This window comes from Camelus bactrianus, chromosome 2, assembly GCF_048773025.1.
Source record: "Camelus bactrianus isolate YW-2024 breed Bactrian camel chromosome 2, ASM4877302v1, whole genome shotgun sequence".
In the NCBI taxonomy this organism is placed as follows: Eukaryota; Metazoa; Chordata; class Mammalia; order Artiodactyla; family Camelidae; genus Camelus; species Camelus bactrianus.
The window spans coordinates 18,163,041-18,187,571 of NC_133540.1; the positions used below are offsets into that span (position 1 = coordinate 18,163,041).

Consider the following 24,531-nt stretch of genomic DNA (forward strand, 5'->3'; position numbering starts at 1 on the left):
AGGTAAGGGTCCAGATTTATTCTTCTGCATGTGGATAACTTGTGGTCCCAGCAACATTTGGTGAAAAGAATACTCTCTCACCATTGGATTGTCTTGGCTCCCTTGTCAAAATCAATTGACCATAATCGTAAGGGTTTATTTCTGGACTCTCAATTCTCTCTGCATGCGTAAACTTATTAGCCTTACCACACTGTTTCTATGGCTTTGCAGTAAGTTTCAAAACTGAGAAGTGGCAGGCAAGGTCAAAGGCAAGGCTCAGGCACTGAAGACACCTACCTATACACCTGCCTGTCTAGTGATCTGCATCTGAAACTGCGGCACCCACCTTGAGGTGTCCTGGGTACAGCGTGTGGGTTCATATTCGAGACGGACCTGCGCTCACCTCACCTAGTCTCAGCCCTTGTTAATGAAGACATGAGTGGAAGGCGACAGGGTTCTCCCCCAGTCTCACACTGCCATACGAGCTATCACCAAGCATTTCATTCATCACACACAACTCCAAGTCGCTGCCATTTAATTTAACCAAAAAGTCAGCATCAAGATGATGGAGAAAAACAAAACTACTGCTCAAAAGCCCTGAAGCCAAGAGACAGCAAAGTTTTAATGAAAGGGCTCACTTTTCTGCCTATTTTTTGAATTGATAAAGTTTTTTCTCACAGTAAATTTTTTTTTGCGTAATAATTTTTTTGTGTGTAATAAAAATAATTTTGTGTAATAAAAATCTTGGTAACACAAAACTTTGTCACTTTTATTTTCTTGGAGTTTAAGAGACAGATTTTGCAAACACACACTCAGTTTCTCCCTAGAATAGCTGCATTCTTTTATTTGGTGATTCAATCCATTTTTAATTCAAATAGTCACCGCATAACCTAGGCAACAATATTAAGCATTTTACAAGCAAAGTATTTAACTGATTTTCCTCTCAGTTGCCGGTGAGTACAATAAGCAAACTGGTTAAAGGATATACTTCTGTACATAAAAATATCCATGTATTTATACAAGTGTATGGAACTGAGTTTAAAGATAATCTAACCAGAACGTCACAATAAATAGCACGTGTTCCTACAGGACAGCAAATCGCTTTGTCAGGAAGCTGTCACGTCTCTTTTTTCAAGGTGCTTTACGATCTTCTGAGCTAGGCTCATGTTTCCCAAAATAAGGGTTAGGGATTATTAATGCCTGGATTTGGACACCTGTTCCCATGTGCTGCTTCTTACTGGCGCCTCCAATGATCCAAGTGAATGATAGGCTAATTTATTTATTTTCAAACAGTCTTGGCAACTTACCAAATTCTATCCATTCCCCGCTCCAGTATTTTAAAATGCAAATTAATCTAAGCTCTAGCACCATACAAGAATGAAATACATGTATTTTTTTTTTTTTTGTCAGAGCAACAATATTTTATATCATCTTTGTCCCTCTGGCTATAACAATTCTGTTTAGAAAAATTTACCAAGCTAAAAATAGTTGATCTAGGTTGTCATAAAAAAAAAGAATATTAAATACCTTTGGTAAAAATAGATATATTTAACAAGATTAGAAAAGCAAACAGTTATAATGTCAAAAGGAGAATATAAAAATGTACACAATGAAACAAATAAACTGACTTATAAAGTGAAAATAAGGCCACTCTTCTGAAAGCTGTCTCTTCCTGGCCATGAATGTAGTTCTCTGCTTCTAAGTGGTAGAAACTGTAATAAGAAATGTGGAAACTCCAGTCTTTCTTATCAGGGTGACAGAAGCTTAATTCATGGCAACAGAGTTCCTTTTTAAAACCCACACTGGCGGGACATAGAACACTCTGGCTTATATATGTGAATAGAAGAAGAAAATCCCAGATTTCCGTCGTTTTAGGCCCAGAGCTCAGAATTGGAGAGTTAAGCGAGGTGACAGCATCAGGTGCTCGGCGCCACGCGTTTCTCCCGTGCTGACGTGAACGCCAGCCGCCTGGAGACCAGGGAGCACGTGGGGACGGGCCACTGGCCAGCGGCCGACAGCCCTGCATCCTTTTCCACGCCTGGACCGCGCCTCCCCGCATCCGAGCATCCCCTGCAAAGAGCGGGTGCCAGAGCCCTGACGCCGCGGGCCGCCTCCTCCCTTGGATCGCCTGTAGGCCCCGCAGATGGAAGGGCCCTGGAGAAGCACCGGGCAGGGGGCCGGAGGCCGGTGCGGGCCCTGTCCCCCGAGGCAGCCCCAGCCCGCGCTGGCTGGACTGCGGGGCCGTTATCCTCCCGCGTTCCCTCGGCACACGCAGTCACACTCCTCGTGGTGCTCCAGGGCCACGTCGGTCAGGGACTTGTGCAAACCCCGGACACCCGTCTTGGGTCTCAGCTGAAGGACCTGAAAGGGAACAAGGCCACCACCTTAAAGTCAACCCACGCCTGTGACGTCTGATCCCAGGGACGAAGACGATCTCCTGGCACAGAACCTCGGGGCCCCAGCAGCCACTCAGCACATCTTAATTTTTCCCTAGAGCATTGGGAACACGTTCCCCCACCCCTCAAGGAATTCATAAACGCTCGCCATCATTTCCTGAAAAAGAAGACCCTGTAATACCAATCATTTGGAAGGAGGCTGCTAGGAGTCACCAACAGACCGTACGTCCAAAGACCCGCCAGCCCTCTTTACTTTCCATATCCGATCGCACTAGGGAGAATGTCACCCTGGTTAGGGAGTTTGGAACCACTGCCGCACCCTTCACACGATTCATTTCCCCATTTGTTGGTTTCTTTCACTCATTCATTTCTTCACGCTTGGAACAGATACCCATCCTTGCAGCAACGCACCGAGTCCCGCGCTGCTGTAGGAGGAAACACGACCCCTCCGCAGCTGAGTCTGCTCAATTAGGCCGCCCATTAATTTTCTTGGCCACCGTCCAAGTCCGCTATGAACTCGATGAGACGGATTAGATGTACTTCACAGACATCAGCCTCCGTCACAACTAACACTCGGCAGCTGGGTCCTACCGGGCGGAGATGGCTTGGCATTAATACCAAGCATGCCTCAATTAAAGAAGTTATTTGCACTTTGAATGGCTGAGATATTTCTTTTTTAACAAAAAAGTATAGCAAAATTAACAGTGATACAAAACATTCCCCTTTAATGCTGAGACAAAAGGACGGAGCTATGGATTATCTGACGTATTTGATAAGAACCAACTACTACTCAACGTGCATTGCCTAGAAATGATGTGTGTTTGCATTATGAACAAAGCTCAGAGTGTAGAATGATAAGAGACTGTCTAGCTTCTATGCTCTCTGGGTCTGACACACATAACTTCATAGAGCCACTTCTGAAAGATACCATTCCTGGAAATAATCATTAATCCAAAAAGGCGCCTAGTTTAAGGGGAAGGGTGTAGTTCAGAGGTAGAACACGTGCTTAGTAGCAAGCATGAGGTCCTGGGTTCAATCCCCAGCGCCTCCATTAAAAAGACAATAATAAATAAACAAACCTAATCACCTTCCCCAAAGACCCTAAAAACAAAAACAAAAACAAAAACCCCCAAAAGGTGCAAGTCAGGTTTTCTGACTATTCTACTTGAAGATTTAAAAAAGAAGAACAGAGAACGGGTCCCTCATTTGAAGGATGTGATCATATTAAAGGTTAATTAGCTAACATTTTTTGAATGCTTACTGGGTGCCAGGCTCTATAATAATGTTTTTACATGATTTGACTCCCAGGAATTCCATGAAGTAATTTACAATTATTACCCCTATTTTACACATGAGTGAACAGCTCAGGGAACACAAGCATCTGTACTTCTGCCAAAGAAGAATTAGTCAAGTTTGAGTGACAGTTACCAATTTCATGAAGACTCAGAACATGACTAGTCATACTCTATTTATTTAGTAACTTTCTTTCTAAAGGGATAAACTGCAAAATCTTGTAAAACTATGAGACATAGTTAACTTTTTAAAAATTTAAGTATAGTTGATTTACAATGTTGTGTGACTTTCAGGTGCACAGCGGGAAAACATCACAGCAGTAACATCCTTGCTATATTTTATGAGACTTTTAAGTTTGTACACTTATTTTTGGGGGGCTCACAGTGGTTGAACAAAACCCAATGAAAATGCCAAAGGAAACCAAGAGAGGGAATAATTCAGTCACATCTGTGGTGACACAGTGACTATGATTCATCTTAGTGTGTCAGGAAGCTGGTGTAACAGAGCGAGATGAGAGAGAGAGAAATTCCACCTTCCAAGCCGTGTCCTTGCTTGTGCCTTCTCCGTGAAGTGGAATGATCTTTAAACTGAAAATTGGGAGAATGATCATCAAAAAGAATCAGCCCAAGATGGGCTTCACTTTAAATGAGTTAAATCTCTAGATCCCAATTAATGGTATTCAATGACTTCATGATTTTAGAACTATTTTAAGTTATGTTTTTTAAAAGTTGCCATTTACTTAGGAGTACTAGGAGACTCGGAACTGCCTTCCAAAATCTAAGACTGGGAAAAATTTAGGCCTCGGAAATTATGAATTCCACCAAGCAAATAATCCTTTTTTTCCTAGGGTAATTTGATGGGTAATAAAAAGACCACCACAGAAAAATGTATAATTCCCACAGAGCAATAAAACAAAGCAAGACACGACTGTTACTGGAGATATCTGAGAAGCGTGGAGAAGGTAACATGTAGTTTAGAGATATTGGTGGGAAACTTGCGCTACACGTCACATGATTAAATACACATCCAGACTCGTGCGTGTGCACACACAGATGACACGTGTGTGACCAACCCCACTCAAAGGCAGGAGAAAGGCGAATTATTGTCATTCTGGAAGGCCAGTGAGTCTACGCACTGCCCATGGTCTTTCCCTGCACATGAATTTTATCTGAGACTTTAAAAACAGATTGCTCACGCTCTGCAGTGACTTTCTGGATAACCCGAAAACTAATGTAATTTGCAAAGAAATTTACAAGTCTAGGCTGGAGGAGGAAATGCCTGATCTGAGGACTGAGTCAGCTGACACCAGAAGTATGATCTCGACTGATGAGCTTGTTTCAAAAAGCTAGTAAGACTACTCTGGGTTTTATAGTTCTTAGAAAGGTGGTGCATAAACCCAAGACTTGTTGGCTCAAATCAGGTCCCCAAATACACTTCGCTTAGTAAGTACCTGCTTCAGAGAGCTCAAAATGGAATGACTTCAGGTGGGAAAGGAGCCCTCTCATCAGATCCTTGTGTATCACGCCAGTCAGCTCTGCTATCTGCCTACCCTTAAAGGCATTTTACTTCAGCATGCCTTAGAACTACCACAGGGAGGGTCTTCTCCTGACTAGACTCCCAGTTCACAGCACAGCAACGAAGCCATCGCCGGGGCAGAGCCGGCGGGAGCTCCAGTGAGCTCCTGCAACAGGCATGGAGGCTGACCCGGCACAGGGATCTTGAGAAGCGTGCGCTGCAGGAATGAAAGTGGAACACGAGTGACGGCAGCCCGCAGCCCTGTTTTTAGTCACAGACCGCCAGCTCTGGACGTCCTCTGCTAAATCTCGCCATCTAGTAACTGTCACAGAATAACACCTCTAGGGAAAACCTGGGAGACTCTCACAGTTCTCCCTCGCTTGACTAAGGTTAAGTGTCCTGCATCTGGTCCCAACAAGGTGATGGTCGATCTGGGATCAGGAACCTGGAGCGTTTGTTTTCCCACTTAATCAATTGTCCACACAGTATTGTGAAGGGCATTTCTGACCCCGTGTGTGTTCAGATCACCCGACAGATGGGGTTTCTTTGACGTCTGCATGCCTAGGAAAAAAACCACTTAATTTATGAAGCAGATATTTATTTATATTCTTCTTTTACTTAGTAGGAAAAAAAATAGCTAATGAAGCCATACTGAAATGATGTCAGAAGGCAGATTTTGGCATGGTGTGGTAAAAATTAGTTTGTCAAGAACGTTTTGTAAAAATTAAAGTTGGCCCATCAAGAGGGATTGCTTCCTGACAGATGAAAGCTACGTGAAGCTAGGGGAGAGAGGGTGGGGTGTCACTAGGGACAACGAAAATCTGAATGTACAAATTCTAAGGTTCCCAAGACTCTGAGAAACAATAACTACTCACATTTAATTTTACATTTTCCTTAATTCCATAGAATAGAGACAGAAGGATGAAGAATGTTTGAAAGAGTGAACATATTATTGGGGGCAGCGTGAAAAACAGGATGATATAAATTGTGAATAATAGGACCTATAATTATGAGTATGTCTCTTAGGATTTATGTGCCCACAATGCTCCAAATGGAAACATAAATGTCAAAGATCTCTTTTCTCCAAAACAGACGATCATTTACCTCCTCAAGTTTCTCTTGAGAATATTATCCCTTCCTATTTCTTTTTTGTACAAGAGATAAAAACCCAGAGAAGGAAAAAAGCAAGTTTCTTCTGTATGGCATAGGGAACTACATTTAATATCTTGTAATAACCTTTAAAGAAAAAGAATATGAAAACAAATATATGTATCTATATGCATGACTGGGACACTGTGCTGTACACCAGAAATTGACACATTGTAATGGACTGTACTTCAATAAATAAATAAAGACCTGAAACCACTTAAAAATAAGTAAAAAACAAAAAAACCCCAACAACTCCACTGATCATCCATGATGAACTCTTAGAGGATAAGTTTTCTTAATCCTTGCTGTCTAGGTTTCTGAGTTCAAGGTCCTAATTAAAAATAAAAATAAGATAACAACATGAACTATTTTATAAGCCTTGTTTCTGTTTTGTTTTCACGAACGCGGCATCTCCTTCCCAACAAGAATCCAGTTCAGATACACTGTTCTGTTCCTGTTTCGGACACACCCCTCCCTCCCCAGAGCCGCGGCGGGAAGGGCACGCCTACCTCGTGGTACTTCTTGGTGACTTTGCTGGGGACGCACTGGCACTCGCTGCAGGTGTGCAGGCAGCAGGCGCAGTTCCCTCCGCAGCGCTTGACCAGCAGGCAGCCCGGCCAGAAGATGGTGTCCGCCCTCTTCAGCTCCTCCCTGACGGACACCGAGAAGTTTCTAGGCGTGCAGCTGTACAGCCTCGCCTCCTCCTTCAGGAGGTTCAGATCCACCGCTGCGGGGCACACGGGGGGCAAGCAAGACAGGCGTTCACGCGCTGAGCCGTGCGCACCTCCGCAGACTCCCTGTCCGCATTCGTGCTCAAGTCTAGCTATTTCACGAACAGCCCCCCCCCCCCCCCAGCAGCATCCTCATCACCTTCACCGGGTCTGAGCGTGAAGCTGCGGGAAGCCTGGCCTCTACGCGATGGTAAAGCAAGCTTCCTACGCCTCAGGGGCCAGTGAAGAGATGGCACTGTGCAGAGGGAAGAACACAGCCACCCAGAGTCCGGAGCTACAGGCAGGAGACTTCAGAGAGAAAAAGGAGGGCTACACGCGTAACCTTCGTGGAAAAGTGAACAAGAGGATCACTGGAGGAAGCCTGGAAGGTCCAGCGACGAACGCTTCGATGAAAAGGCAAGTGCAGTTTTTGAAGGATGACAAAGCTCACGCAACTCATGAGGAATGACTTACCAAGCTGGTTAAGAGAAATTTCTACAATCTTTCTGGCAGTAAGAATCGTAGAGTGTGAAGAGGAATGAGAAGGAATGAATTTCTGAAGAGGGCTGAGTGGACCAGGAGTGAAAAAGATACATTAAAAAGGGCAGAAGCATTGGTGTATTGAGTAATTTACGGACTTTGAAATTTAGTGTAACTAGACTCCTTCAGATTTCTCTTCTTCTAAGGGATGAAAGAATATCTAACTTAGAACCATTGTTATTCTTTTAGCAAGTTGGTTAACTATGTTGTGCCTTATTCTTTAAAAGAATATCTATTTGTGAAGACCAAACAGAATTACCTTTCATTAGATTGTTACAGTAAGTTCTCAAAGAGCCACTGTTTTTAACTACAAAATGACACTGAATAACACTTCATGTTTAATATGAACTTATATGTAACATGAAGTCGTTGATAATTATTAGGATAAGCATCTCTAATTTAATTTTAATTTCTGCTTTACAGCTTTGCCCTCTTCCCCTAGAAACATTCAAGAAAAGCAATTCCGATAAAATTGAAGTTCTGAATAACAGACAATTCATCAAAGCTCTTCTTTCCTCAAACTAGAGCTTTTGTTAAAATTTAGGAACACTATCTAAAATAAAATAAATCTGGCTAAAAACCTTTTTACTAATATTGGGAACATTACAAATAATAGGTTCTGGCTAAAGAGAGCTTCAGATAATAATAATCACTCTGTAACCCAGTTTTAAAAATTGTGCCAACATGTTTTTAAATACTTTTAAAACGACAAGGTAATTAAAAATCAAATGCTTATTTTCTTAGCTATGTTATATTTGTATTATGTGGTCAAGTTTTTCTAAAATGTCAAAGGAAGCCAATATAAGTATTTTCAAAAAATATGTTATAGATTATGCATGTGCAACTGTAAATTAAAAGTGCCTATAAACTATATGGTTTACTATATGGTTGACTAAAACCTTGCTCAGGTAGAGGGAAACACCAAAGAAATGTTAATTCAATTGGCTCATTTCAACACCTTATTCAGCTAAAAATTGTTTTCTCCACTGCAAAAGAAAAATCACTGTTTTATCTCAACAGCTAAAGATTTCCTTTTTATCGGAAAACTGGTCCTGTGAAAGGATAGCTTTTCAATTTTTAAGAGGAAATGAGTTTATTCTTTTTGAGTGTCATAAAAGGCCAGCTTATCCCTAATAAAATTAATGAGATAATTAGGTTAAACGATGTCACGCATTTATCTGATTTCATTTTGCTGAACTAACGGTCCGTGTGCACGTTACTCTTCTGCTGCCGAACGGCAGATGAGCGTCTTTAACTCTTTTCTCTGGAAGTTAGTACTGAGGCCGGGGGAGAGCAAGCCTAAAGCAGGCACACACCTACCAAAGCCGGCTGCCAACATTTTTAATGCTTATTGAAGATTTATGCTTCTTTATGCCGTGAATGAAGCTCTTAACTTGCAAAAGCTATTCATCTACCTCAAAGAGTTTGAAGCAGACTATTTCATGAAACTAGAAAATGAGACTGTGTATGTTCCCTTTCAAATGTTTACTTAACCACAATAAAAGGTTAGATGGATTTCCCAAGGGAACGAAGTTAGGGTACCTGCTACAATGTGAAAATTTAAACACGCTTTCAACCTCACTTCCACTCATTTATCATGTTTGACACAAAAGTCAAAAGCCCTTTTTAAAGTACTAGTTAAGCTTGACTTAGAAAATATGGTGTTTTTCTTTTTTTTCGGCAGGAATAAGGTATGAATGAAAACCCTGAACCAGAGGAAGGCAGGGCAAATAAAGGAACGGAAAAAACATTAATGCAGTGCACCCTGGGCTGAGAATGCAAGGAAGGACCTTCAGTCTGGCATATCTCATTTGAAATTCTGGTTTCCTGCTTTCAGGGCTTCAAACTCATCTAGGCCTCATTAAAGTTAAGTCACATGACTACAACTTGGTGTCATAAATTCTCCAAACGGGCAGAACGTCTAGGCAGCAAAGAGACAGAGAAAGAGGGATCATGTACCAACACATACGTTTAAAAATAACTCAAATATTTTGAAGTTTCTCCCTGCAAAATATTTGTAAAGTAAAACTTGGCCTTCAGAAGTTTTATTTCCTTTTCATAACTGTTCCCTAAGACAGTACATGCATTAGCCTGTCTTTCTGAAGAAGGAAGATTTTCAGCCTGTCATCAATGAAGACTTATGTTTCTAATGCGTATTTTCTTGTTCAGAAGCAGAAATATTGCAGGTTTTACTAAAAAGGATAATACTGTTTGAAAAAAATTTATGATCACATTTTACTTTGTTTGTGTTCATTCTCTTAAGATAGTCAGTCCAAAAGTATTCTATTACTATAATGCAATCTGAGGGTGGTCCTTCTAAGATGAATGTGGTAACACTGTGATATGTTTATTCTGTGGAAAATCTATTTCAGTGTTTAATTAGAAGCTTTTAAACGTTTTTACTCCTGGTTCCTTTGTAGAAAGGCTCTTGGGAGGGGAGTTGGTTTTGTCTACATAGATGTTATCTCACACCTGCGTTTTAGTTTATGTAAAGTTCCAAAAATATACACTGCTTTTCTCACACTTACTGTATGCTTAAAAAAGTTAATAGCTTTGGCAAACTGCAAAGGGCTTCAATTTGGAAAGTGTTCAACGAATATTTGAAAGATCTGATGCGGTGGGTGCTGGACCTTTTAAATACACGCTAGCCGCTGGCCAAACCCTCACTGAGCACCCAGAGCAGAGAGAGATACAGGCAAAAGAGGCATGGCCAGAAGGGAGGTTAGCAGGCTTGAATCCCTAGATCAGCTGTCAAAAAACTAGATCAGAGCTCAGAAGCCTGTTGACTCCATCTGCTCCTTACAGATCTGCATGAAAATCTACTTCAAATTTGCTCACAAAAGCTCTATTCATGGTGTTTCAGCTAGCCTTGCAGGTCTGCATTTTTCCCCTGTTCCTGAGTGGGAGGGGAGGGAAGTGTTGCTTGTAAGTTATTCATCAAGATCAAATCTTATAAATATGTAACAGCTTTCAGCATCTGGACAAGATTCAGCTGCCTATGGACTTGAACCGCGATTCCAAATATCGCTGAGGGAAACAGCCAAATACCATGGCTGGGCAAGTCGGAACAGCACCCACGGAGCTGAAAGTTCCTGGGGCAGAAAGGCTGCACCTCTAAGCAGGAAAGGGCAGGAATCCGGTTTCTTTCCGAAGAAGAACACGCCTGATGCAATCTGCCCTTGTGAGTTGCTGAAATTAACACTGCTGTTTCTACAGACACTCTTCAGACTGTCCGTCCCTTCTTTAAAGTGACCCTGGGTAGATTTCAATGTGTCTGACAGACTGAAACAGATTTTTGCATTCTAATTACCCAGTTAACATTTTCATCTGTGTCTGACTGGGATGCTTTCCAGTTCCAATGGTACTGGGAAGATAAGCCAGCCTTTGAGCAAACTCGGCTGGCATTATTTCCAATATCTTGACTATGTGGAATTAAGTTTAATTATCAACACTTTCACTGTTGAAGGGAGATGAGCTCAAACAGTCAGAAGTGATCATTTTGGAAGCATCACGCAGGGAGCAATTACCACCATGTGGGCTCCTCCAGGCCATTATTTTCTTACAGTGCACCCTAATCTTGGAAACTACTAGTTCTAGTTTATGACAAGCCACTGTTATTTTTCACATTATTTTCAGAAGTTTCTAGGCTTAGGAAATGGGAATTGATATAATCCTGACTCAGGGACATGTGGACAACGATTTTAATTGAGTTTTCCACTTTTCTAGCCCCAAACTTCGGTTAGCAGCTACAATAATCTCCCTTGAGTCTCTAAATCCATTTACCTCCCCATATTAAATTTGAAGAAGCAATGATTCTGGTGAAATGTAACAGAAGACTTCATCAAAATATTTTTGCATGAAAGAAATGAGAATTCTCAGCAAAAGCATCTCTTTAAATCTTCCAAGCCCACTACGTCAGGGCCTCCTTCTGTAGGTTTTCTTATTTCACAGGTAAAGAGGCTAACGTGTTATGACAATGGATTGTTTAAATATCTCACGGGAGAATTTCAAACTCGACTCATCCAAAGGTGGGGCAGAAGAATCTGAAACATTAGCTGTGGAGAAAATTAAATGAGGTTCTAACCTGAAGAGGGTGCTTACCTCTGGACTTCCTCCCAAAAACAAAAGCTTTGCCCAGCAGTTGCCAAGTTGGCCTGTACAGGTCTTCCAAGTCCAACTGCCATCTGTCTGGTTCAAGATACCGAATCAGGTCTTCCAAGGTACTGAAGGCAGTGACCGCGTTATTAAGGAGGTCCAGGGGCAGGGCCGCGGCGGGCAACACTGAAGGACTCACGGTTTCTGTGAACTGCTGAAAGGAAAACGGACCTATGTCAACTGTTTTAAAAGGGACAACGGGCTCCTTCCGGGCTCATGTGTGAAGTTAGGTAGGTGGCTGAAGACCAGGCTGAAAACCCCCAGAGGTGAAATTATGTTCAGCCCCAGCGAGCAGCCATTCCTTCACAAAGACTTCATGGAGATGAACTTGGACAGGGCCTCTGTGGGAAAAGATTTTCAACGGGAAAGACGTTCACTTTCCTCACCACAAACCATGGTGGGTGTGGGTCTCTGGTGTCTGAACAAAAAAGAAAACATCTCAATGGTTCAGGTAGGGACTTATACAATGGAAGCCCGTACAGAGTCTACCCAATTTTTTTGTTTCCACTTTTCACTCTCCTCATTCTGGAAAATCACCTGGTTGTTACACAAATGAGTGTCAGTTGAATTAAAAATTTATTATAAAGCAATTAACCTGTAAAGAATTACAAGAAAATACAGCTGAGAGCCTATGACACTGGAGAACTTGGCAATCAAAATAAAAAACACCCAAAACATAAGAGATAACTTTAATAAATTTGCCTAAATTTTATACTATACAAGAATCAAAATCCAGATACTGGGAGAACACCTTGGCAATCCATATACCTGTCACAGGATAGAATATGTATTAAAAAAAAAAGACAAATAACAGAAAATGGGCAAATTTCAGGTAAGAAGCTTGAATGGCCACTGGATGTACAAAAACATGCTAAAATTCATTAGTTATCAGAGAAATGCAAAACAAAGAGGTATTTCAAAAAAAAGGAGATACCATTTCACTTCCATGAGCTTGGCAAGCACGTAAAAGAAAGGACTGCCAAGGATGCAGGTAAATTGAATCTCTCTGCTCTGCCTGCAGAAGTGAGTGTAGGTTGGTACCACTTTGGTGGATGTAACTGATGGACACAGGATGCTAGAGTTGAAGGTGCGTCTGTCCCAGGGCCCTGTAATTCACTTTGGAGGTTTGTATCCTTTTATTTGTACCCTTGGAAATACATGCACGTGAATATCAAGTCATCACAGTATTGAAAAGGAGAAAAAGTGAAAACCCCCTAAATGTCCAGGTCTAGAGCAATAGATTAAAATACACCATTTGAAACAGCAAGCACCAAAAGGAGGCGATAGTTTCAGGAAAAGTTCGATTAGAAACATTAGAAACTGCCTCCCAATTTTTATAGTGGACTATGGATGGGGAGTGGGAGATACGAACCAAAATCAAAACAGGCCAAAAAAATAAGGAACAAAGGCTCCACTGAGTTTTTTTAATTAATTAGTTTATTTGCAGGGAAGGGAGAAAAATCATATTAAATAAAATATTTATGTTGACTATGTTGACTGGTGCTTATCAGAATAGCATTTATAGTAACAAAACATTGATAAAGATCTAAATTTACGATAGTGGAATAGTTAACAACGCTGTACTCTGTACTCTTAAGGTGAAATACTGTACAGGCATTAAAAATGAGGACTTCTAGGATTTTTTTTTTATTAAAATAAACAAATTTCTTCCGTACAGCACAGGGAACTATATTCAATTTCTTGTAATAATCTTTAATGAAAAAGAATATGAAAAGGAATATATGTATGTATATGGGTGACTGGGACATGGTGCTGCACACCAGAAACTGACACATTGTAACTGATTGTACTTCAATTAAAAACAACACCAAAAGAACAACAAAAACAGAAATGGCCACTAGGTAGTAAATTACAAGAAATCCAAGCTATATAAAACAGAACATTAATATACCATGATTCTTTGACACACATTAATTGAAATAAAACAAAAAAAATCAAAAGTGCCAAATATGCCAAGAGTTTTCATCTCTGGTTTTAATGAGAATGGGTGATTTTAATTTTCTTCCATATACTATCCATGTTTTCAGCATTTTCTGTATGATAAGTCTGGATTCTTTTTGAGGACCAGGTAAAAATGATAACATTTGCTATAATAAAAAAAAGATCCTATTAGGTCCTCCCATTTCTTGGATGTCAGGTAGAGACCGACAACCATGGATGACACAGAGCAGCCTTGAACTGTTCCTTGCTTCAGTCTGTCCTTACTGCTTTTATTTCGTGCTGCATAACCTTGGGTTAATCTACCTAAAACAAGTTATTGCTGGTCATGTGATGAATTTGGACAAACGCCTAGAGTGATCTCTTATCTGGAGGATAAAATCCAAATTCCTTCCCCTGCACTAAGGATCCTCACTGTCTGACCTCGCTCGCCTTCCCACCTAATCCTCAGATCATCAAAGACAAGCACTTTGTGTCCCGATCAGTCTAGTCTGTTCACAAGCTGCCGCACAGGTCACATGCGTCTCAGACCTTGTACCTTCCCCCCTGCCCCTGTGGGCAAGACTCTCTCTCCCTCTTGTGAGCTACAGAAGAAACCTTTACACTTGCAACAGCCTTTCTTGAAACGCAGTGTATCCCTGAAACCCTTCTCAGTGCCGTCACCATCCCCTACATCTCAGCTGTGTCAAACTGGAAACACCTCCTCTCCTCTCCAGGCTGTCCCAAGGGGAAGAGGCTGGAAAAGCAGAAGCTGGTCTGTCAGTCAGGAAGAAGGACATCTGTCCTCTGGGGCAGACCCTGCCCCTGCTGGGACTCACGCTCTGTGGGCGTGGGGCCCCGCTTTGCCACAGTGGGGAAGCGGGGCAGTTTTACAGAAAAAATAATTGGCAGAAATTAATGTGGCAGTCTTGGGTCAACACTGATTTTATCGTTATTTAAATTTTTTTAAATTTAAATTTATTATTTATTTATTTATTTTTACAATGTTGTGTCAATTTCTGGTTTCAGTCATCCATGTACATACATATATTTGTTTTCCTATTCTTTTTCATTCTAGGTTACTACAAGATATTAAATATAGTTCCCTGTGCTCTACAGTATAAACTTGTTATGTATCTTGTATATAGGCATTAGCATCTGCACATCTCAATCTCTCATCTTATCCTGTCCCACCCCCTTCCCCCCGGTAACCAAAAGTTTGTTCTCTATGTCTGTTAGTCTGTTTCTATTTTATAAATAAGTTCATTTGTGTCTTTTTTAAAGTTCCACATATGAGTGATATCATATGGTATTTTTCTTTCTCTTTCTGGCTTACTTCGCTTAGAATGGCATTCTCCAGGTCTATCCATGTTGCTGCAAATGGCATTGTTTTATTCTTTTTTATGGCAGAGTAGTATTCTGCTGTATAAATGTACCACAACTTCTTTCTTATTTTAAATCTCTATTTTTAAAAATGTCAAGATTCTGGCTAAAATATTAGCACTAAGCTATTTTCAATTATTCTCTCCAACCTTAAGAGTATAAACCAAACTGAATATATTTGTCTTCACTCCTAGTAATTTTCTCATTGTCCAAGAAATGCAAAACTGCTTTGATAGGGAGTGCTATTATGATTGATAACTACAGTATAGCTGTAAATAAGCAATTATCTAATAAAAGTTTTCATGATGAATTTAACCATTCTGGTTAATATTGATTCCACTTATAATCTGAAAAAGTTAATGCAGTTTCTTTTGCAGATTTTTAAGCTATAAGCCAAAATGTGTATGTTTATATAAAGGGAGAATTAAGGCTCAGAGATGCTCAAAGAATAAGTGAGTTACTACTCATGACTATGATGATACAAAATAAAGGGAATGTGTCGATCTGCATGAAGGGAGTAAACAGCACACAAAGCCAATACAAAAAGTGTATATTCAGTTATATAGTGATTAACTGAATCACTTTGCTGGACACCTGAAACTAACACTGTACATCAATTACATTTCAAAAAAATTTTTTTAAAGTATATACTGTTCATTGAGGTGTCAGAGTGCAGATGTGTATTTCAGATATGATATAACATTGTTATTAAAGGTATGGATTTGGCTTATCTGCTTCCACATCTGCTGGAAAGGTACAGAGCATTCCTTCAGAAGCAATGAAATGTTCCAACTGAAGGCAGTATTGGGGAGATAAGGTTGAAAGAAGTTCTACAAAAGGAAGCAAAACAAAATTAAGTCCGTGATGTGGGACAAACAGAATATGCACATCTTGGGTTCAGTGAAGTATCAGACATCAATCCCCTCCAATGACAAAGGCTGGAAAAAAATAACTCAGCAAATGCTACTGCAGGCATATACTAGTTGCTGCTATTAACCTCCATGCTTTTAAATATTTAAATTAAAATAAGATACAGTTTTAAGAAGATCACCACACACCCACACATTTCAAGCACACCCAGCAGTCCCCACCCAAAAAAGCAGGAGCGGAGAATGAACTCACTTCCGCTGGATTCAAAGATTCAACCCTGGGACAGAACAGAGAAAGCCAGTGCTTTTATTTTTTAAGGGTTTTCTTATGACTGTCACCCCACCCACTGGTTCAAGGAACAATTGAGTTGTTCACTTGTGAAGTTCTGCTTTTTGAAGCTGTCTACAGGGATTTTCAGAGAAAAGGGGGGGCAATGGAAAAAAAATAAAAAGAAGTTGGAGGAGAAAAACACCGTTTACTATTTTTTAAGTTTTAATTTTTCTCCTAACCAAAGCCTCCCTGCCCTCCTTTACTTACTATCTAGAAAATTCCAACAATGTCTTAGCTGTATAAAAACGCTGATGATTGGGCCAAGTGCCTCCAAGTGAAAACTGGATTTGCACACCCCCACCCCGTATCTCAGTTGCCATGAAAACTGACGCGCATTCCGAGGTGACAGATTGCTCTGGGGCTACTGAGTGAGTGACCGTGGTCAGCAATGGAAGGCAGAGTCTTGGTTCTGTAACATACATCACTAACTTAATCCACGCCCCTGCTTAGTAAGCCAGAAGGAAGCTTTTCTGCTCTGACCTGCAGGGTGGCAGCAAGCCCCTGGGTGGATGACCCGTTCGGGTACAGCACTTTGGGAGGACAGATGGTGGAAGACCAGAAGACAGATCTGAAACCTCGATGCAGCTGAGCTGTCCTGCCCAAGCACGCATTTCTAAAACGTCGGGCACGTGGCCATGATCCTACACACGGTGAGGTCGTGTAAGTTCTTTGGGGAGAGTCGCCCCGAGTGGTAGCTCGATATGAAAGAAGCCCCTGATCGGGAGTCGGGGAGCCTGCAGGGACCCAGAAACTGTGGCACCAGGAAAGGGATCTGAGCCAATCCGGTAGCCCCATCAGCCTCCGTTTCCTCCTCTGTAAAGCATGGCTGCTAAACTCAGTCACCTTTAAGTTCCTCTTCAGCTTTTAAATTTAAGAATTCTAGGTAATCGCCGGATACAAGAGGGTCTGTTTTCTCCACTTCCCCGCCACCACCTGCCATCTCTTGTCTTGATGAAGAAGACAGTCTAACAGGTGTGAGGTGGTATCTCAGGGGGGTTTTGGTTGGCAGCTCACTTGTGATCAGTGACGTTTAGCATCTTTTCCTGGACCTGTTGGCCATCTGTACATCTTCCTTGGATAAATGTCTATTAAGTTCCTCTGCCCATTTTACAATCAGATTCTTGTTTTGTTCTGTTTTACTGCTTATTGAGTTGTGTGAGTTTTTTTGTGCGTTTTGGATAGCAACTCCTAATCTGGTGTTTGGTGTGCATGTGCTCTGTTCCATTCCACAAGTCGCCTTTTCAGTTTTGCTGATTGTGTCTTCTGATGTGCGGAAGCTTCTCAGTTTGATGAAGTCCTACCAGTTTGATTTTTGCTTTTCTTGCTGTGCTTTTGGTGTCATTTCCCCGAAATCCTGTGCATCACTGGTGGGAATGTACATCTGTTGAGCCACTATGGAAAACAGTATGGAAGTTCAGCAAAAAAAAAAAAATTACAAACAGAGCTACCATATGATCTGGCAATCCCAGCAAATCCCACTGCTGGGTTTGTAAGAAGAGGACATTTGCAAGCAGAGGTCCTTGTAAGAGGAGAAATTTGGGCACAGAGATGCACAGAGGTAAGTCCCCATGAAGACTTGGGGAGAAGGTGACAGTCCCCAGTCAAGCAGAATGCACCCGGAGGAAACCAGTCTTGATCTCGAACTTCTAGCCTCCAGAACCATGAGAAAATAAATTTCTGTTGTTTAACCCCTGCATCTGGGGTACTTTGTAATACCAGCCTTAGCAGACTAAAACATGCTGTCATGGAATTCTCAACTCAGTATCTATTATAGGGGCAAACGAAGGTTAATGGTATATACCACGTCCATTAAATCATTGAACAAATATTTATTAAAAAGTCCATCACGTGGGCACGGTGAGCAAAACAGACCAAAATTCTTGCCCTTGGGCAGCTGAACCTCTACAAGACAGGTACTTGCATCACAGGAGAGGTTCTGCCCTCGCCCAAACACAGCCAGACGGAGAACTTCTATCACAGATCACCTAAGCAACTCAAGATGTATGCAACAAATCCTGCTGAGTGTGACCCATTAAAAGCGACCTTAATCTGAAAGAATAACTGAAAAGCCAACATATTTCTGCTTTTCTTGGTGAAAAATAACTGGCAGCCCAGGTGGTTGGACCATGTAATGACCACGTGAATCCCTGTTTACAGCTCAAGACAGCAGCCTGCAGGAGGAAGTTCCCCTGCTGACTTCTCCCGTGTTCATTAAAAAAAAAAAGCAGCCTCTCAGCGTGTTTGTACTTGATCGCGGCCACCTTAAATATGTTACATGTGGATTACTGTCTCTGTGTAGAACAAGGAAAGCCTACTTCCTATTTGGGGAAATGCTTTCAGAACTGCCTGTCTTTTCACAATAAATCCTTATCTCTAAAAACACCGAGCTTATCTTTTTGTTGGCATTTCTGTGGGGAGGGCGATCTTAAAAATACAGCCTTTACAATGAACCGTCCCTGGGCAAACACACTCACATACACAAATGTTTACCCCGAGTAGCAGTGTCTGTCACCAAACTTTTAGGGCTTACGAAGCTGCTTCTTCCTTTCTTGGTTTTTTTAATGTTTTAAATTTTAAAAAAATTTTAATTTTATTTTTTTAAATGTTGGGGGAGGGGGAGGTAATTAGGTTAATTTATTTATATGTATTTTTTCTTCTTTTAAATTAAAATTTAATTGAAGTGTAGTCGATTGACAATGTTAGTTTCAGGTGTACAGCAAAGTGATTCAGTTATACATACACACACATATATATACGTTTTTCTGAGACACTGGGGATTGAAGGCAGGACCTCACACTGCTACCACTAAGCTATACACCCTCTCCCTAAAGCTGCTTCCTTTTTTTTTTTTTAATGTTTTAATTTATTTTATTTAAAAAAAAACTAGGGGGTAATTAGGTTTATTTTTATATATGTATTTTATTTATTTAACAGAGGTACTAGGATTGGACCCAGGACCTTGTGTATGCTAAGCACATGCTCTGCCACTGAGCTGTACCCTCACCCCAAAGCTGCCTCTTTTTGCTTTTAATGTTTTAATTTTTAATTTTATTTTTTAAAATTTTGGGGGGAGGGGTAAATAGGTTTATTTTTATTTACTTATTTATTTTAACGGAGGCGCTGGGGATTGAACCCAGGACCTCGTGCATGCTAAGCACACGCTCCACCACTGAGCTCCACCCTTCCCCCCCGAGGCTGCCTCTCTCTTAGCCAGCTGGACACAGGCCACTTCAGACTGATAAGCAACCTGCCGCCTCATTCATACCTAACAGCAGGGTTAGGAATGCTGATTAGGTTTTATTGTGGCTACTAAAAACAAGACAGCACCACAAGAATAAAACAGTAACAAACAGAAGAGAAGGAAAAGTCGACCCTGAAAGGGTCTCCCGTCTCAGTTCCCTAATGTGAGCTGATATTCTGAACACACGTCTGACTTCTCTAAAGAGGCTGAGCAGCAGATGGGGCACGCAGACACCAATTCCCGCCAGGAAGGGCTGCCGGGAGGTGCTGGAAAGACAGCAGCATGCCCTGGAACAGTCGAGTTAAACGCACTTCTTGGTCTTCCCCTCCGTTCTTATCGGAAACCATCCAAACAGTCATCTGGGTTATTGTCTGAAATTACTTTCAAGCCAGCAGAGAAGATGGACAGCTGGCACCCCTGCTCAAGGATGCGTTAGCACTGTGAGTGCTGCAGCTTGTGTGTGTTTAAGTGAGAAATCCCAGGGAAGGAGGCAGCTGTGTCACATCGCGTCTCAAGACTGGGAGCATCTTCCTCCCAGCGTGTGGCAACTGAATAAAACCTGGCCCGTCTATACAGTCCTCTCTGGTGGTGGTCCAGTCTGAGCAGGGCGCGGTATTTACCCTTCGGCACCGAAAAGCAGGCATCTTAAGGCTGGAACCTAGAGCTGACCTCCTAAGGCCACGAGCATTGGGGTTCTGCCTGGGCTCAGTTATGGAAAAAGAGGTGCCCGCTTTGTGGAAAATGTTGCCCCCCTCCCCCCTAAAAGGAATGCTTTGTTCTAAGCGCAGTCCTACTGAATTAGTGGATGAAACAACCGTGTCTAACGGCATGAAACTCCAGCACCACCACGATCTGACAACACTTGCAGACGACAACACCGTTACCTCATCACCTAAAGTCCAAGGTCTGCAGTCACCCCGGTTAAAGCACTTCACCCCGACACCAGCGCCTCAGGGTGGAAGTTCTCGAAGCCAGCGCCCTCCCAGGGCCGGCTGGACTGCACGCCGGTGCAACACACAGACTTCCCACTTCCTCGGTAAAACTGCGGATTGGACATCCAAATCTTGACGGAAAACTGGGATTCCAGGGGCCAACTCAGCAATCTGGTCCCAAGGGCATCTTCCACGTTGGCATCTGCGGGAAACCAAAATCAGGGGGTTGTTCCTCCTAAGACTTTAAAAATTATTCCTTTGATCCAAAAAATGTGACAAGCCATGCGAAGCTGAAACGAGATGTCGCCGCTGCTAGCGTCTGACAACAGAGCCCACGTCATCACACAGACGGCCTGGGATCTGCTGCATGACAGCGCTCGGGAAACACCCCCAGTGAGGGGCCGCAGGTGCAGGAGAATGCAAACCAAGAACGGCTGGAAGGAAAACGCACCTCCCCTGAAACACCGCAACAGCCGTGCACCTCAAACCAGGATCCTCAGGGATCTTGCTTGCAGAACCTTCTCTTGTTGTTCAGTATTTATTCAGGTATCACTTAAGGGCCATTCAGGGAAATTTGCAGGAAGTTTCGTGGGGATCGAGCTGAAAAATGGCACCTGTGTTGGTAGGTATTTTCGATTTTCAGTTCAGTAAGCTTAATGGTCATAGAAGACCCTCAATCTCTGTGGGCAGAAGACTTTATTTTGGAGAAGAAACACTAGTACTGAGTTTTTTATTTAAATAGCTTGACAACACAAAAAGTGTGAGCAAAGAGCTGAAACTGGGAAGGGTAATAAAGAAAAAAAACCTCAGGACATTGCTTTGAGGGGAAAAGTGAGATACGCTCTAATGGAAGGTGAACGTCTGCCCAGACTGCTTCCCTGGGGTGGGTCCTGTCTTTGTTTTGTCACTGCTCCTCCAGGAGGCGGTCACAGCCAGACTTCTGTCCACACCGCCCTTCCTCAGCTGGCCGCATGACACTGAAATTAATGCACATCTCTCTCCCACGTGCCTGCATGCTCCTTCCTTCCTGGCGGAGGACTGGTCTCCTGTCTCCTGGACACTTTGGATCCCTAACGCCTTTTGGGATCTGGCCAGAAAATATTCACGAGGCTGCAGGAGAACACTTGATGAGGTGATGACCAGCACCGAGGCAGAGAAAGGAAGGGCGTGTGTCCAAGTGCCTGACTGTGGTCGTATCCACGGGAGTCGGGAGCTGATGGAAGAGGGTGTAAGGGAGGGAAGGATCCGTGGGGGGTTGAACACTGGCTCATGAGAGGGGCTGCCCGGGACATAATCGTCCAGTGTGCGCACAGCAGGCAAGGATGGGAGGAAAGGGAAAGTTCAGGCTGGGGCGTTCTAAGGAGGAGTCTTGGGGCGTGGACATGCAAACCACCGCCTCCCCTGCATTAAATACAGAGTTACTCACATACACTGTGAGTCACGGCCACGACTGAGACACAAATAACATGAGAAGAGACCAGGACCAAGGAGCGGAACCCGGGTGTCCCGACACTCAGACGCGCGGTGGGGGCAGCGGAGCCGGCGCCGGGCCTGGGCTGGACCAGTCAGAGGACCTGCGTGACCGTGATGATGCAGCCGGAGAGGACAGTGCTGAGCAGCGAGACCGGGGCAGCCGTAACGCGGCGGGAAGACGGAGGAGAGGGAGGCAAGAGGTGTGCAGTCACCACCAGGGGCCTTCTGTATCCCAGGATCTGCTGACTTTTATTGAAGTCGTGAGGAAGAAAGAGGCCTTTGAGGAACAAGAGCATAAATGGAGGACGGGAGGGGAACCTGGTGAAGTCTGACCGTGAGAAAAAAGAACGAACAGTGGATTCCTGGGAAGGACGATAAGGAGGCTTAACAGAATAAGGAGAGAAGTCTGTGTGTGTCTGCAGTCAGAAGAGAAGAGCCCTCCACTAGGGAAAACAGCATGGAGAGCCCTTAAAAACCTAAAAGTAAAGTTGCTGTGTGATCCAGTAGTCCCACTCCTGGGCACATACCCCGAGGGGACTTTAATTGGAAAAGACCCCTGCACCCCAGTGTTCATAGCAGCACTATGTACAACAGCCAAGACATGGAAACAACCTAAATGTCCATCAACAGATGACTAGATAAAGAAGCTGTGGTATATTTATACAATGGAATACTACTCAGCCATAAAAAAGAATAAAATAATGCCATTTGCAGCAACATGGATGGACCTCAAGATTGTCATTCTAAGTGAAGTTAAGCCAGAAAGAGAAAGAAAAATACCATATGATATCACTCATATATGGAATCTAAAAAAAAAAAAGATAAATGAACTTATTCACAAAATTGAAACAGACTCACAGATATAGAAAACAAACTTATGGTTACCAGGGGGAGAAGAGGGTGGGAAGGGATAAATTGGGAGTTTGAGATTTGCAGATACTAACTACTATATATAAAACAGATAAACAACAAGGTCCTACTGTACAGCACAGGGAACTATATTCAATATCCTGTAGTTACCTGTAATGAAAAAGAGTATAAAAACGAATATACGTATCTTCATGTATGACTGAACTATTATGCTGTACACCAGAAATTAACACAACATTGTAAACTGACTATACTTCAATTAAAAAATTAATAGATCAAAAAAAAAAAAAACAAAAAACCTGGACTAAGATTCAACAAGGGTCTGTAGAAATCTGTTTTAGAGGCTTTTAAAGACAAACTAATACAACACGTTTTTATAAAAAGAGGTAAATTTCCATGTCAGAAACTCCTTAACTGAGTCGGGCACTTGGCTAACTTAGTCATCACAGTGAATTCAATGTCACCTCTTACTAAATGTGAAAAAATGCTGACATTAAAATTCTACTTTTAATCACTTTCTGAGCACTTAGCTTCCAGGAAGAGTACTGGGTTGAAACTACTCACTTCATGGGGAACTGGAAACTTTGAACGCAAGCAGTATGATTTCAGATAAGTCAGTTTCAAAGAAGCTCACTTAACTCTGAGAATATGAATATTCATGCAGTGACTATGACGCCACTTCCCCAACTCCTCGTTTTTCACAAATGGTTGCTTTAAAATAATTTATCTTTCTAAACGTCTTTCCTATTCACTGATGTGGAAATACTTTCTGGCTTCTGATGATTTTCTGCAGAATATATGGAAATAATTACACACTAGTCCCGGCAAAACTGTGGTTTTAGCTGCTCTAATCAACTGTGGTTTCAGCTCTCGCTACTGCTCCTCACCATCTAGGAAGTGGTTAGTTTTGTTCTGGGGTTTACGGTATAGAATTATATAATTGTTGACACGGGGCTAACCTCTTCCTTTGATATTCGGAGCACAGTCTAATCCCTTACCAACTGGGTAGAGCACTTCCCCAGCGGACTTTGGAAATCCTTAGGTTTTACTGAGCCCACTGCTACAACCCAAAAGCATTTATTTCCTGAGCCAGCCAAGCTGAATGAAGTTGCTCAGACGGGAGGTTTTCCCTGGAAACAAACACAGGGGGCAGACAGAGACACTGACGCACGTTAAACAGCTGTTGAGAAAAATACGATTCTCTGCTTTTACTAAAGACTAATGTACAAAATCAGGAGGAGGCCCGTAATTCTTCAGTTGGAAACTATGGATTCTGAAATGGTACATGAGGTCCACATTTGTTTTTAAAAATACTTATATAAAATTTTACATAAGATAAGAGACTCAGATTAGTCAAAAGTATCTGTGTGGGGGTGAGAGCCTACGCAGACTGGCTTTGATTCCAAATACATGACAACCACCAGAAGGCTGTGGGCTTTTTCCAAGATCTGCATGAGCAGGTACACCTGCATGCACACACACACAGACGCACACACACACAGCACCTAGAATCACAAACATTTTTCTCACTGAAAACCAGGTCGCTTGAGGAATGGCTGGCAAAACTGAGAAAGTAAAGAAGCTGAGGCGATCAGGTGTCTGAAGGAGGAAAGAGTACACGGGACGTCACTCACTGCTGGAAGGGATATTTTAAGGCAACACAGCACCATGGGAAGAACGTAAGATTGTGAATCAGAAAATCTGGGGCCCAGTCCACCATTCATTATATGTAGGCGTGACCACTGGTAAATTGCTTA

General features: G+C 42.3%; 1 protein-coding gene across 3 annotated transcripts in view; it reads right to left on the reverse strand.

Moving 5' to 3' along the window:
• Nucleotides 1-721: 721 nt before the first annotated feature.
• PDGFC (platelet derived growth factor C) overlaps nt 722-24,531 on the reverse strand; it is a 186,451-nt gene continuing 162,641 nt past the window's right edge. For 2 of the 3 annotated variants that reach the window (XM_010955485.3, XM_074376577.1), the window contains 3 exons: nt 11,684-11,891; nt 6,842-7,059; nt 722-2,340 (listed from right to left, as the gene is read on the reverse strand). In XM_010955485.3, coding sequence (XP_010953787.1) covers nt 2,224-2,340; nt 6,842-7,059; nt 11,684-11,891 — 543 coding nt within the window. In that variant the 3' untranslated portion in view covers nt 722-2,223. The remainder of the gene's footprint in view (nt 2,341-6,841; nt 7,060-11,683; nt 11,892-24,531) is intronic. The other variant, XM_074376567.1, reaches the window with a different exon arrangement.